Raw genomic sequence first — 15680 nt, 5'->3', positions numbered from 1 at the left:
ACGGTCCCCATTCCGCCTACATGGGAGCCCCTAGCCCATGGCCTCACCTTGCTATGGGGTCCCCAGATGATCCCTTGCAGGGGATCCCCACGCCACCATCCCCTCTGCGCTGAGGGTCCCACAGTGCATGTGGTCTCCAGGCCACCATCCTCCCTGCCTCAGGGGCCATGCACCACCTCTACAGGAGACCCCAAGTCACCACCCCTCTGCACTGCGCTCACCATCCTCCTCACTGTGGGGACCCTGAGGCACAGCATGGGGCACCGAGCACCGGCCCCACGAACAAGCCTGTCACCCTGCTCAGCTCTGAAGATGGGCCTCAGTGCGGGGATGGCCGGGGCTGGACACAAGATGACTACCAAGATGCTCAGTCACTCTCTTTCCTCAACTGGACTGAAGACGACAAAAGGCTCCTGAGTCAACATAAGGACAGGGAGCGATCACTCAGCAATTACCATCACGGGCAAAACAGACGTGCCTTGGGGAAATTAATGTAGTTTTTTGCTAAAAGTCAGAGTAGAGTAATGACAAATATAAACAAAACCTAAAACACCTTCCCCACCCCTGCCTTCTTCCAAGGTTCACTTTACTCCTAATTTACTCTACCTCTTCCCCCAAGCAGCGCAGGGGGATGGGCAATGGGGGTTGTGGTCAGTTCATCACACGGTGGTTCTGCTGCTCCTACTACCTCAGTGGGAGGACACCTCACATGCTTCCCTTTCTCCAGCACAGGGTCCCTCTCATGGAGACAGTCCTCCATGAACTTCTCCAACGTGGATCCTTCCCACAGTGTCAAGTTCTTCACAATGCTACAAGCATAGGTGCCTTTGACAGGGTGCCATCCCCCAGGAAGAGAGTGCTCCAGCGTGGGTTTCCCACAGGGTCACAAGCTTTGCCAGCAAACCTGCTCCAGCGTGGGCTCCTCTCTGCATGGGGCCACAGGTCCTGCTAGGAGCCTGCTCCAGCACGGCATTCCCACGGGGTCACAGACTCCATTGGGCATCCACCTGCTCCGGTAGGAGGCCCTCGGGGGCTGCAGGTGCATATGTGCTCCACCGTTAATCTCCATAGGCTGCAGAGGGACACCTGCCTGCAGACCCCAGGACACTGCCAAAACCTTGCAATATAAAGACAATTCATACATCACAACCTCATAAGCAAGTGGGGCACCAAGGCACACACAGAGCACACAAAAAGGGAAACACCAGGCCTAAACACACCTTCGTCACCTGGCAGCAAGGCCGGCAGAGAGCAAATGCCATCGATTTTGCAACACTTAACACGCGGCACACCTCAAAAACCTGACCAGACACCCAGGCTTTCAAAGAAATGGGCACCCCTCTTCACAACGCACCAACAAATTACATCACAAATGTGCCATGGCATGACCTCACTGACAATACCACAACTCTCTGATCTTTTGGTCATGTTTCTCAAATGCCCTGACATGCACATTCCATGCAAATCCTGCCAAATACCTACTCTCACTTAAAAGCTGCCGCCAGGGTCAAGAGCACACGTCCTCAGGAGGAGGACAAGAAAAGGGAGCGTTGCAGGAAGGAATACACACCCCACCTCATTACCGTCCAGCCAGTAAGATTAACTTCCTCACAATTTTCTCTACATGTTCCCCCGAGCAGCGCAGGGGGATGGGGAATGGGGGTTGTGGTCAGTTCATCACACGTTGGTTCTGCTGATCCTACTACCTCCGTGAGAGGACGCCTCACATGCTTCCCTTTCTCCAGCACAGGGTCCCTCCCATGGAGACAGTCCTCCATGAACTTCTCCAATGTGGATCCTTCCCACAGTGTCAAGTTCTTCACAAACCGCTTCGGTATGGATCCGTTCCATGAGACTCAGACCTCCAGGAAGAGAGTGCTCCAGCGTACGTCCCCCACAGGGTCGCAAGCTTTGCCAGCAAACCTGCTCCCGTGTGAGCTCCTCTCTGCACGGGGCCACAGGTCCAGCTAGGAGCCTGCTCCAGCACAGCATTCCCACAGGGTCACAGACTCCATTGGGCATCCACCTGCTCCGGTAGGAGGCCTCCAGGGGATGAAGGTGCATCTCTGCTCCACTGTAAATCTCCATGGGCTGCAGGGCAACAGCCTGCCTCACCACAGTCTTCCGCAGGGGCTACAGGTGGATGGATACCTGCCAGTTGGCATTGGCTCTGTCGGCCATTGGGGAAGCTTCTAGCAGCTTCTCACAGAAGCCACACTGCACACCCCAGGACACTGCCAAAACCTTGCAATGTAAACACAGTTGACACATCTACAACCTCACAAGCAAGAGGGGCACCAAGGCACACACAGAGCACACAAAATGGGAAATGCCAGGCCTCAACACACCTTAGACATCTGGCAGCAAGGCCGGCACGGAGCAAATGCCATGGAAGGGGCAGTGGCTTACGCCCAGCACACCTCAGAAACCAGACTTCCAGGCTTCCAAAGAAATGGGGCCACCTCTTCACAACGCACCCACAAACCACATCACACAAGTGCCATGGCATGACATCCCTGATGACACTCCAACTCTCCAATGTTTTGGTCATGTCTGTCAAATGCCCTGACACGCACCTTCCATGCAATTCCTCCCAAATACCTACTCTCACTTAAAAGCTGCCGCCAGGGTCAAGAGGACACGTCCTCAGGAGGACGACAGGAAAGGAAATGGGAGTGTTGCGGGAAGGAATCCACACCCCACCTCATTACCTCCCAGCCTCTGGCACGTACCAGCCACTTGCTGCAAAACGCCGTCATGTGCAAAGGCTGTCCCGCCCCTCAGGGACCAGCATAAAAGCCGGCCCAGCACCTCTCTCCCTCACACACGCTCCTCACACCTTCTCCTCCATCGTCAACAAGGTGAGTCTGAACCCCCTTCCCCTCCTTCCCCTGACCCACCTCATCCGGCTCTTCCAGCACGCTCTGCCCCCAGACTCAGCAGCCCTGACGCCTCCCCACACCCACGCTCCCCACAGCCCCACCCCACAACTCCACGCTCCCTCGCCCTCCTGCAACATTGACCCTCGCACCCCCACGCCCCTACGCTTTCTCAACACCCTCTCTTCCAGGGACCCTCCAGCCCACACACATGGCCTGCTACGACCTCTGCCGCCCCTGCGGACCCACCCCGCTGGCTAACAGCTGCAACGAGCCCTGTGTCAGGCAGTGCGAGGACTCCCGCGTCGTCATCCAGCCCTCCACCGTGCAGGTCACCCTGCCAGGACCCATCCTCAGCTCCTTCCCACAGAACACCGCCGTCGGATCCTCCTCTTCGGCTGCCGTGGGCAACATCCTCGGCTCCCAGGGAGTGCCCGTCTCTTCCGGCCGCTTCGGCTACGGCTACGGCTATGGCTTTGGAGGCCTGGGCTGCTACGGTGGCATAAGGGGCTGCTACCCCTGCTAAGGACCCTTCACGTAGCATTTCCGGTCTCTTGCTGACACGTGGACCTGCCCTCCACGGCTCCTCCTCTCAAGGCACCAAGCAAGGAAGCAGGCAATGGGCCAACCCAGCCTGCCTGGCTACATGACCCACGCACCTCCTCGTCTTGTCCTACTCCCTTTTTTGCATCGCCCCTTCTGCTATCTCCAGTACTCACCGATGCAATCACTTGCTCACAAGCCAGGTCCACCAGGGACCTCCGTTGTGTAGGGCTCGAAAATCTTGCTTCTCTGGCAAAATGTCTCTCATACACGGCACTACGGCTGATGGTTACATTACCTGCACCTCAGACCGCTTCCCTTCCACTTGGCGCTCCTGCCTTTTCACTCTCTTTTTTCCAACAATAAAGTTCTCCTCATCCCAGCCTGAGATGCCTCCTCTTCCCTTCTTCACCCAAGGCTCCTCCAACTTGACCCAGCACAAAACCAGGCCTCAAGTTGCCTTTGGGGTGGGTGGAGAAGGGTCACAACACCTGTCCTAGGAATTGTGCCAGCTGGCACAAAGATAAGTCTGTACAGGTCATCACCGTGAGTGAGAAAGGGCCACAAGGCCTCTCCTACGAACACCACCACCAGCAACAGCACAGACTGGCACCTGGGGGCTGCTGGAACATGACATAAGCACTTTACAAGAAGGGCTGGCTGGAGCAGGTAGTCCAGGACCACGGCCACTCACGTGTCCACTATCTCCAAGGATGGAGACTCCAGCACCTCTTCCACTCTTTCACCACCCTCACACTGAAGAAGGCTTGCCTTCTTTGCCCGTGGAATTCCACTTGTGCCGTGGGCCTCTTGTCCTGCCACTCATCACAAGCCTCTTGTGTGCAACCCTTCAAGGAATTCTAGAATAGAATCATTAAGGTTGGAAAAGACCTCTAAGATCACCAATTGCAACTGTCAACCCAACACCCCCAGGCCTCCTAAACCATGCCCTGAAGTGCCACGCCTACACTTTTTTTAAACACCTCCAGCGATGGTGACTCCACCACCTCTCTGGGCAGCCTCTTCCAATGCCTGACCACCCTTTCAGTAATACATTTTTCCTAACATGCAATCTAAGCCTCCCCTGATGCAGCTTCAGGCCATTTCCTCTCGTCCTATTGCTAGTACCCTAGCAATAGAGACCAATGCCCACTTCACTACAGGCCACTTTCAGGCAGTTGCAGAGGGCGATAAGGTCACCCCTCAGCCTCCTCTTCTCCAGGCTAAACCCTGCCAGCTCCCTCAGCCACGACCCAGCACACTTGTTCTCTAGAAACTCCTCCAGCTCCGTTGCCCTTCTCTGGACACGCTCCAGCACCTCAAGGTCCTTCTTGTCCCGACAAGCCCAAACCTGAGCCCAGCATTCGAGGTGGGGCCTCACCAGTGCCAAGCACAGGGGCGCCATCCCTGCCCTGCTCCTGCTGGACACACTGTTCCTCATACAAGCCCAGATTATGTTGGCCTTCTTGGTCACCCGGCCACACTGCTGGCTCATGCTCAGACGGCTGTCAGCCAGCACCCCCAGGGCCTTCTCCGACATGCAGCTTTCCAGACACTCTTCCACAAGCTTGGAGCGTTTCATACGGCTCTTGTGACCCAAGTGTAGGACCCAGCACTTGGCCTTGTTAAGCTCATACAGTTGGCCTCGGCGCAGTGATCCAGCCTGTCCAGAATCCTCTGCAGAGCCTTCCCACCCTCAAACAGATCAACACTCCCACCCAACTTGGTGTCGTCTGCAAACTCACTGAGGGCGTACGCAATCCTCTCAACCAAATCATTGATAAAGATATTAAACAAGCCTGGCCCCAACACAGAGCCCTGGGGAACCCTGCTCGTGACTGGACGCCAACTGGATTCAGTTCCATTCACCACAACTCTCTGGGCTCGGCCATCCAGACACATTTTTACCCAGTGAAGAGACCACCTGTCTAAGCCATGAGCCTCCAGCTGCTCGAGGAGGATGCTGTGGGAGACAGGGTCAAAGGCCTCAACAAAGTGCAGGTAGATAACATCCACAGCCTCTCCCTCATCCACTGGGCGGGTCACCTGGTCAAGAAAGAGACCAGGTAGGGCCAGCAAGAGGCTGCTTCCATGAAGCCATGCTGGCTGGGCCTGATCCCTGGTTGTCCTGCACATGCCTGGTGAGCGCACTCAGGATGAACTGCTCCATAATCTTCCCCGGTACTGAGGTCAGGTGGCTGGCCAGTAGTTCCCCGCATCCTCCATCAGAGGTTCTGTTTGGACAACAGGAGGCTGAGGGGGGACCCCATTGCTCTCTACAGCTTCCTGAGGAGGAGAGGGGCATGGGGAGGTGCTGAGCTCTTCTCCCTGGCACCCAGTGAGAGGACTGATGGGAATGCTTCAAAGCCACATCAGGGGACTTTCGGAATTGACATTAGCAAACACTCCTGGGAGGGTGGTCAAACACTCGGACAGGCTTCCTAGAGAGGTGGTCAATGCCACAAGTCTGTCAGTGCTTAAGAGGCATTTGGACAATGCCCTTAATAACATGCTTTAACTTTTGGTCAGCCCTGAAGTGGTCAGGCAGTTGGGCTAGAGGATCACTCTAGGTCCCTTCCAAGTGGACTCTTCTAGTCCAGGCTAGGCAGCCTATTCTGCTTCCTCAACCCTTTGCCACGCAAGCATCCCCACGAGGTTCTCAGGTGCACAGCCTGGCGCAGCATGCACGCCTCCCATTTGCCCTCCACTGCGTCTAATCCCACTCTGGCCCCACAAACACTGCGCAGAGAAATGGCCTCACCCCTCGCCACTCACCCCAAAGCAAGACCCCGAAGGCAGTCGCTCACCAGCCTCCCCTGCCTGCCTGCCCCTCCCACTATACTTGGGCCTCCCACGGGACTCACCAGCTCTCCCAGAGCTCACCAGCCAGGCGCCCGCACTGCAGCCTTCCCTCACCACAGCCAGCTGCTCCCTCAGCACCCTCAGCCATCAGCCAATCAGGACGCAGCTAACAACATGCCCACCGGGGGTGCCTAACAGCCTGCCAATCGGGCGGCGGCTGACAGGCGCCAGCTGCTGCAGCAGATCCTGGAAGTTTCCAGAAGGCTCCTGTCAGGACCCCAAAATCAACACGTCGGGCACAAGAAATCAAACATCTTCACCAAACGGCCCCCAGAACCGCTGCTGGGAGGGGCGGGGGCTGAATGAGGGGCTGAATGACTAGAAATGCTGCTGACAACCGAACCAAAGGCCTCAGGCAAAAGCAGCTGGGGCACTTGGAGGGGACAGTTGGAGGGAAAATGCCATGATCTAATAACTAAAACATTGTCATCAATATGTACATGAAGAAGGCACCCTGCCCTTCTTGCACATGCTGCAGGGTGCCAGGGACACATGGGCGGGGTCCTCTTTCATGGTCCCCCCTTGCTGTTGTCCCCAGGTCAACCACCTCCAGTCCTTGGCACAACATCTTCTCTCACAAAGTGGAGCCAGGACCACCCACACAGTGTTCTTGTCCCCATCCCCAGTTGGCGCCAGGACCCTGGACAACCAAGGTGCCCAGGTCACCTTGCTGTGGGGTCCTCAGCTGAGCCAATGCTGGACTAGGGCTGCACTCTCCGCCTGGCTGCACGGTCCCCATTCCGCCTACATGGGAGCCCCTAGCCCATGGCCTCACCTTGCTATGGGGTCCCCAGATGATCCCTTGCAGGGGATCCCCACGCCACCATCCCCTGTGCGCTGCAGGGTCCCACAGTGCATGTGGTCTCCAGGCCACCATCCTCCCTGCCTCAGGGGCCATGCACCACCTCTACAGGAGACCCCAAGTCACCACCCCTCTGCACTGCGCTCACCATCCTCCTCACTGTGGGGACCCTGAGGCACAGCATGGGGCACCGAGCACCGGCCCCACAAACAAGCCTGTCACCCTGCTCAGCTCTGAAGATGGGCCTCAGTGCGGGGATGTCCGGGGCTGGACACCAGATGACGACCAAGATGCTCTGTCACTCCCTTTCCTCAACTGGACTGAAGACGACAAAAGGCTCCTGAGACAACATAAGGACAGGGAGCGATCACTCAGCAATTACCATCACGGGCAAAACAGACGTGCCTTGGGGAAATTAATGTAGTTTTTTGCTAAAAGTCAGAGTAGAGTAATGACAAATATAAACAGAACCTAAAACACCTTCCCCACCCCTGCCTTCTTCCAAGGTTCACTTTACTCCTAATTTACTCCACCTCTTCCCCCAAGCAGTGCAGGGGGATGGGCAATGGGGGCTGTGGTCAGTTCATCACACGGTGGTTCTGCTGCTCCTACTACCTCAGAGGGAGGACACCTCACATGCTTCCCTTTCTCCAGCACAGGGTCCCTCTCATGGAGACAGTCCTCCATGAACTTCTCCAACGTGGATCCTTCCCACAGTGTCAAGTTCTTCACAATGCCACAAGCATAGGTGCCTTTGACAGGGTGCCATCCCCCAGGAAGAGAGGGCTCCAGCGTGGGTTTCCCACAGGGTCACAAGCTTTGCCAGCAAACCTGCTCCAGCGTGGGCTCCTCTCTGCATGGGGCCACAGGTCCTGCTAGGAGCCTGCTCCAGCACGGCATTCCCACGGGGTCACAGACTCCATTGGGCATCCACCTGCTCCGGTAGGAGGCCCTCGGGGGCTGCAGGTGCATATGTGCTCCACCGTTAATCTCCATGGGCTGCAGAGGGACATCTGCCTGCAGACCCCAGGACACTGCCAAAACCTTGCAATATAAAGACAATTCACACATCACAACCTCATAAGCAAGTGGGGCACCAAGGCACACACAGAGCACACAAAAAGGGAAACACCAGGCCTAAACACACCTTCGTCACCTGGCAGCAAGGCCGGCAGAGAGCAAATGCCATCGATTTTGCAACACTTAACACGCGGCACACCTCAAAAACCTGACCAGACACCCAGGCTTTCAAAGAAATGGGGAGCCCTCTTCACAACATGCCAACAAACTTCACCACCCGAGTGCCATGGCATGACCTCACTGACAATACCACAACTCTCTGATCTTTTGGTCATGTTTCTCAAATGCCCTGACATGCACATTCCATGCAAATCCTGCCAAATACCTACTCTCACTTAAAAGCTGCCGCCAGGGTCAAGAGCACACGTCCTCAGGAGGAGGACAAGAAAAGGGAGCGTTGCAGGAAGGAATACACACCCCACCTCATTACCGTCCAGCCAGTAAGATTAACTTCCTCACAATTTTCTCTACATGTTCCCCCGAGCAGCGCAGGGGGATGGGGAATGGGGGTTGTGGTCAGTTCATTACACGTTAGTTCTGCTGCTCCTACTACCTCAGTGAGAGGACTCCTCACACGCTCGCCCTGCTCCAGCACAGGGTCCCTCCCATGAAGACAGTCCTCCATGAACTTCTCCAACGTGGATCCTTCCCACAGTGTCAAGTTCTTCACAAACCGCTTCGGTATGGATCCGTTCCATGAGACTCAGACCTCCAGGAAGAGAGTGCTCCAGCGTACATCCCCCACAGGGTCGCAAGCTTTGCCAGCAAACCTGCTCCCGTGTGAGCTCCTCTCTGCACGGGGCCACAGGTCCTGCTAGGAGCCTGCTCCAGCACGGCATTCCCACGGGGTCACAGACTCCATTGGACATGCACCTGCTCCGGTAGGAGGCCCCCAGGGGATGAAGGTGCATCTCTGCTCCACTGTAAATCTCCATGGGCTGCAGGGCAACAGCCTGCCTCACCACAGTCTTCCGCAGGGGCTACAGGTGGATGGATACCTGCCAGTTGGCATTGGCTCTATTGGCCATTGGGGAAGCTTCTAGCAGCTTCTCACAGAAGCCACACTGCACATCCCAGGACACTGCCAAAACCTTGCAATGTAAACACAGTTGACACATCTACAACCTCACAAGCAAGAGGGGCACCAAGGCACACACAGAGCACACAAAATGGGAAATGCCAGGCCTCAACACACCTTAGACATCTGGCAGCAAGGCCGGCACGGAGCAAATGCCATGGAAGGGGCAGTGGCTTACGCCCGGCACACCTCAGAAACCAGACTTCCAGGCTTCCAAAGAAATGGGGCCCCCTCTTCACAACGCACCCACAAACCACATCACACAAGTGCCATGGCATGACATCCCTGATGACACTCCAACTCTCCAATGTTTTGGTCATGTCTGTCAAATGCCCTGACACGCACCTTCCATGCAATTCCTCCCAAATACCTACTCTCACTTAAAAGCTGCCGCCAGGGTCAAGAGGACACGTCCTCAGGAGGACAGGAAAGGAAATGGGAGCGTTGCGGGAAGGAATCCACACCCCACCTCATGACCTCCCAGCCTCTGGCATGTAACAGCCACTTGCTGCAAAACGCCGTCATGTGCAAAGGCTGTCCCGCCCCTCAGGGACCAGCATAAAAGCCGGCCCAGCACCTCTCTCCCTCACACACGCTCCTCACACCTTCTCCTCCATCGTCAACAAGGTGAGTCTGAACCCCCTTCCCCTCCTTCTCCTGACCCACCTCATCCGGCTCTTCCAGCACTCTCTGCCCCCAGACTCAGCAGCCCTGACGCCTCCCCACACCCGCGCTCCCCACAGCCCCACCCCACAACTCCACGCTCCCTCGCCCTCCTGCAACATTGACCCTCGCACCCCCACGCCCCTACGCTTTCTCAACACCCTCTCTTCCAGGGACCCTCCAGCCCACACCACACACATGGCCTGCTACGACCTCTGCCGCCCCTGCGGACCCACCCCGCTGGCTAACAGCTGCAACGAGCCCTGTGTCAGGCAGTGCGAGGACTCCCGCGTCGTCATCCAGCCTCCCGCCGTGATGGTCACCCTGCCAGGACCCATCCTCAGCTCCTTCCCACAGAACACCGCCGTCGGATCCTCCTCATCGGCTGCCGTGGGCAACATCCTCGGCTCCCAGGGAGTGCCTGTCTCCTCTGGCCGCTTCGGCTACGGCTACGGCTATGGCTTTGGAGGCCTGGGCTGCTACGGTGGCATAAGGGGCTGCTACCCCTGCTAAGGACCCTTCACGTGGCACCTCCAGTCTCTTGCTGACACGTGGACCTGCCCTCCACGGCTCCTCCTCTCAAGGCACCAAGCAAGGAAGCAGGGAAGGGGCCAACCCAGCCTGCCTGGCTACATGACCCACGCACCTCCTCGTCTTGTCCTACTCCCTTTTTTGCATCGCCCCTTCTGCTATCTCCAGTACTCACCGATGCAATCACTTGCTCACAAGATAAGGACCAGAGGGGACCTCCGGTGTGCAAGGCTTGAAAATCTTGCTTCTCTGGCAAATTGTCTCTCACACACGGCACTACGGCTGATGGTCGATCTACTTGCACCTCAGACCGCTTCCCTTCCACTTGGCGCTCCTGCCTTTTCACTCTCTTTTTCCCAACAATAAAGTTCTCCTCATCCCAGCCCGAGACGCCTCCTCTTCCCTTCTTCACCCAAGGCTCCTCCAACTTGACCCAGCACAAAACCAGGCCTCAAGTTGCCTTTGGGGTGGGTGGAGAAGGGTCACAACACCTGTCCTAGGAATTGTGCCAGCTGGCACAAAGATAAGTCTGTACAGGTCATCACCGTGAGTGAGAAAGGGCCACAAGGCCTCTCCTACGAACACCACCACCAGCAACAGCACAGACTGGCACCTGGGGGCTGCTGGAACATGACATAAGCACTTTACAAGAAGGGCTGGCTGGAGCAGGTCGTCCAGGACCATGGCCACTCACGTGTCCACTATCTCCAAGGATGGAGACTCCAGCACCTCTTCCACTCTTTCACCACCCTCACACTGAAGAAGGCTTGCCTTCTTTGCCCGTGGAATTCCACTTGTGCCGTGGGCCTCTTGTCCTGCCACTCATCACAAGCCTCTTGTGTGCAACCCTTCAAGGAATTCTAGAATAGAATCATTAAGGTTGGAAAAGACCTCTAAGATCACCAGTTCCAACTGTCAACCCAACACCCCCAGGCCTCCTAAACCATGCCCTGAAGTGCCACGCCTACACTTTTTTTAAACACCTCCAGCGATGGTGACTCCACCACCTCTCTGGGCAGCCTCTTCCAATGCCTGACCACCCTTTCAGTAATACATTTTTCCTAACATGCAATCTAAGCCTCCCCTGATGCAGCTTCAGGCCATTTCCTCTTGTCCTATTGCTAGTACCCTAGCAATAGAGACCAATGCCCACTTCACTACAGGCCACTTTCAGGCAGTTGCAGAGGGCGATAAGGTCACCCCTCAGCCTCCTCTTCTCCAGGCTAAACCCTGCCAGCTCCCTCAGCCACTCCCCAGCACACTTGTTCTCTAGAAACTCCTCCAGCTCCGTCGCCCTTCTCTGGACACGCTCCAGCACCTCAAGGTCCTTCTTGTCCCACGGAGCCCAAACCTGAGCCCAGCATTCGAGGTGGGACCTCACCAGTGCCAAGCACAGGGGCGCCATAGCTGCCCTGCTCCTGCGGGACACACTATTCCTCATACAAGCCCAGATTATGTTGGCCTTCTTGGTCACCCGGCCACACTGCTGGCTCATGCTCAGACGGCTGTCAGCCAGCACCCCCAGGGCCTTCTCCGACATGCAGCTTTCCAGACACTCTTCCACAAGCTTGGAGCGTTTCATACGGCTCTTGTGACCCAAGTGTAGGACCCAGCACTTGGCCTTGTTAAGCTCATACAGTTGGCCTCGGCGCAGTGATCCAGCCTGTCCAGAATCCTCTGCAGAGCCTTCCCACCCTCAAACAGATCAACACTCCCACCCAACTTGGTGTCGTCTGCAAACTCACTGAGGGCGTACGCAATCCTCTCAACCAAATCATTGATAAAGATATTAAACAAGCCTGGCCCCAACACAGAGCCCTGGGGAACCCTGCTCGTGACTGGACGCCAACTGGATTCAGTTCCATTCACCACAACTCTCTGGGCTCGGCCATCCAGACACATTTTTACCCAGTGAAGAGACCACCTGTCTAAGCCATGAGCCTCCAGCTGCTCTAGGAGGATGCTGTGGGAGACAGGGTCAAAGGCCTCAACAAAGTGCAGGTAGATAACATCCACAGCCTCTCCCTCATCCACTGGGCGGGTCACCTGGTCAAGAAAGAGACCAGGTAGGGCCAGCAAGAGGCTGCTTCCATGAAGCCATGCTGGCTGGGCCTGATCCCTGGTTGTCCTGCACATGCCTGGTGAGCGCACTCAGGATGAACTGCTGCATAATCTTCCCCGGTACTGAGGTCAGGTGGCAGGCCAGTAGGTCCCCGCATCCTCCATCAGAGGTTCTGTTTGGAGAACAGGAGGCTGAGGGGGGACCCCATTGCTCTCTACAGCTTCCTGAGGAGGAGACGGGCATGGGGAGGTGCTGAGCTCTTCTCCCTGGCACCCAGTGAGAGGACTGATGGGAATGCTTCAAAGCCACATCAGGGGACTTTCGGAATTGACATTAGCAAACACTCCTGGGAGGGTGGTCAAACACTCAGACAGGCGTCCTAGAGAGGCAATCGATGCTGCAGCCTGTCAGTGCTTAAGAGGCATTTGGACAATGCCCTTAATAACATGCTTTAACTTTTGGTCAGCCCTGAAGTGGTCAGGCAGTTGGGCTAGAGGATCACTCTAGGTCCCTTCCAAGTGGACTCTTCTAGTCCAGGCTAGGCAGCCTATTCTGCTTCCTCAACCCTTTGCCATGCAAGCATCCCCTCGAGATTCTCAGGTACACAGCCTGGCGCAGCATGCACGCCTCCCATTTGCCCTCCACTGCGTCTAATCCCACTCTGGCCCCACAAACACTGCGCAGAGAAATGGCCTCACCCCTCGCCACTCACCCCAAAGTAAGACCCCGAAGGCAGTCGCTCACCAGCCTCCCCTGCCTGCCTGCCTCTCCCACTATACTTGGGCCTCCCACGGGACTCACCAGCTCTCCCAGAGCTCACCAGCCAGGCGCCCGCGCTGCAGCCTTCCCTCACCACAGCCAGCTGCTCCCTCAGCACCCTCAGCCATCAGCCAATCAGGACGCAGCTAACAACATGCCCACCGGGGGTGCCGAACAGCCTGCCAATCGGGCGGCGGCTGACAGGCGCCAGCTGCTGCAGCAGATCCTGGAAGTTTCCAGAAGGCTCCTGTCAGGACCCCAAAATCAACACGTCGGGCACAAGAAATCAAACATCTTCACCAAACGGCCCCCAGAACCGCTGCTGGGAGGGGCGGGGGCTGAATGAGGGGCTGAATGACTAGAAATGCTGCTGACAACCGAACCAAAGGCCTCAGGCAAAAGCAGCTGGGGCACTTGGAGGGGTCAGGTGGAGGGAAAATGCCATGATCTAATAACTAAAAATTTGTCATCAATATGTACATCAAGAAGGCACCCTGCCCTTCTTGCACATGCTGTGGGGTGCCAGGGACACGTGGGCGGGGTCCCCTTTCATGATCCCCCCTTGCTGTTGTCCCCAGCCCAACCACCTCCAGTCCTTGGCACAACATCTTCTCTCACAAAGTGGAGCCAGGACCACCCACACAGTGTTCTTGTCCCCATCCCCAGTTGGCGCCAGGACCCTGGACAACCAAGGTGCCCAGGTCACCTTGCTGTGGGGTCCTCAGCTGACCCAATGCTGGACTAGGGCTGCACTCTCCGCCTGGCTGCACGGTCCCCATTCCGCCTACATGGGAGCCCCTAGCCCATGGCCTCACCTTGCTATGGGGTCCCCAGATGATCCCTTGCAGGGCATCCCCACGCCACCATCCCCTCTGCGCTGCAGGGTCCCACAGTGCACGTGGTCTCCAGGCCACCATCCTCCCTGCCTCAGGGGCCATGCACCACCTCTACAGGGGACCCCAAGTCACCACCCCTCTGCACTGCGCTCACCATCCTCCTCACTGTGGGGACCCTGAGGCACAGCATGGGGCACCGAGCACCGGCCCCACAAACAAGCCTGTCACCCTGCTCAGCTCTGAAGATGGGCCTCAGTGCGGGGATGTCCGGGGCTGGACACCAGATGACTACCAAGACGCTCTGTCACTCCCTTTCCTCAACTGGACTGAAGACGACAAAAGGCTCCTGACTCAACACAAGGACAGGGAGCGATCACTCAGCAATTACCATCACGGGCAAAACAGACGTGCCTTGGGGAAATTAATGTAGTTTTTTGCTAAAAGTCAGAGTAGAGTAATGACAAATATAAACAAAACCTAAAACACCTTCCCCACCCCTCCCTTCTTCCAAGGTTCACTTTACTCCTAATTTACTCCACCTCTTCCCCCGAGCAGCGCAGGGGGATGGGCAATGGGGGTTGTGGTCAGTTCATCACACGGTGGTTCTGCTGCTCCTACTACCTCAGAGGGAGGACACCTCACATGCTTCCCTTTCTCCAGCACAGGGTCCCTCTCATGGAGACAGTCCTCCATGAACTTCTCCAACGTGGATCCTTCCCACAGTGTCAAGTTCTTCACAATGCCACAATCATAGGTGCCTTTGACAGGGTGCCATCCCCCAGGAAGAGAGGGCTCCAGCGTGGGTTTCCCACAGGGTCACAAGCTTTGCCAGTAAACCTGCTCCAGCGTGGGCTCCTCTCTGCACGGGGCCACAGGTCCAGCTAGGAGCCTGCTCCAGCACGGCATTCCCACGGGGTCACAGACTCCATTGGGCATCCACCTGCTCCGGTAGGAGGCCCTCGGGGGCTGCAGGTGCATATGTGCTCCACCGTTAATCTCCATGGGCTGCAGAGGGACATCTGCCTGCAGACCCCAGGAGACTGCCAAAACCTTGCAATATAAAGACAATTCACACATCACAACCTCATAAGCAAGTGGGGCACCAAGGCACACACAGAGCACACAAAAAGGGAAACGCCAGGCCTAAACACACCTTAGTCACCTGGCAGCAAGGCCGGCACGGAGCAAATGCAATGAAAGGGCAACACTTAACACCCGGCACACCTCAAAAACCCGACCAGACACCCAGGCTTTCAAAGAAATGGGGAGCCCTCTTCACAACATGCCAACAAACTTCACCACCCGAGTGCCATGGCATGACCTCACTGACAATACCACAACTCTATGATCTTTTGGTCATGTCTGTCAAATGCCCTGACACGCACCTTCCATTCGACTCCTACCAAATACCTAACTCTCACTTATAAAGCTGCCGCCAGGGTCAAGAGGACACGTCCTCAGGAGGACAGGAAAGGAAAAGAGAGTGTTGCGGGAAGGAATCCACACCCCACCTCATGACCTCCCAGCCTCTGGCATGTAACAGCCACTTGCTGCAAAACACCGTCATGCGCAAAGGCTGTCCCGC

At 56.6% G+C, this 15680-nt stretch overlaps 2 protein-coding genes across 2 annotated transcripts; both read left to right on the top strand.

Annotated features, from left to right (window-relative positions):
- Nucleotides 1-1776: 1776 nt before the first annotated feature.
- Nucleotides 1777-3405, top strand: LOC135312198 (feather keratin 1-like). The gene is made up of 2 exons (XM_064445334.1): nucleotides 1777-1834; nucleotides 3071-3405. Exons 1-2 carry the CDS (start codon nucleotides 1777-1779, stop codon nucleotides 3403-3405), a joined length of 393 nt encoding a protein of 130 aa, XP_064301404.1.
- Nucleotides 3406-10105: 6700 nt separating this feature from the next.
- On the top strand, nucleotides 10106-10505 carry LOC135312208 (feather keratin 1-like). Its single transcript, XM_064445347.1, has one exon. The coding sequence runs from the start codon at nucleotides 10106-10108 to the stop codon at nucleotides 10418-10420; it is 315 nt and encodes a 104-aa protein (XP_064301417.1). The 3' UTR covers nucleotides 10421-10505.
- Nucleotides 10506-15680: the final 5175 nt, after the last annotated feature.

Source organism: Phalacrocorax carbo, chromosome 2 (genome assembly GCF_963921805.1).
Source record: "Phalacrocorax carbo chromosome 2, bPhaCar2.1, whole genome shotgun sequence".
NCBI classification, from domain to species: Eukaryota; Metazoa; Chordata; class Aves; order Suliformes; family Phalacrocoracidae; genus Phalacrocorax; species Phalacrocorax carbo.
Note: the sequence above shows the minus strand (reverse complement) of the source record. Positions and strands in the feature narration are given on the sequence as shown.

Coding starts and splice junctions, on each gene's coding strand:
- LOC135312198 (XM_064445334.1), top strand. CDS start 1,777: ATGAACTTCTCCAATGTGGATCCTTCCCACAGTGTCAAGTTCTTCACA. Junction 1,835..3,070: donor GTTCTTCACAAACCGCTTCG/GTATGGATCCGT, acceptor CCTCTCTTCCAG/GGACCCTCCAGCCCACACAC.
- LOC135312208 (XM_064445347.1), top strand. CDS start 10,106: ATGGCCTGCTACGACCTCTGCCGCCCCTGCGGACCCACCCCGCTGGCT.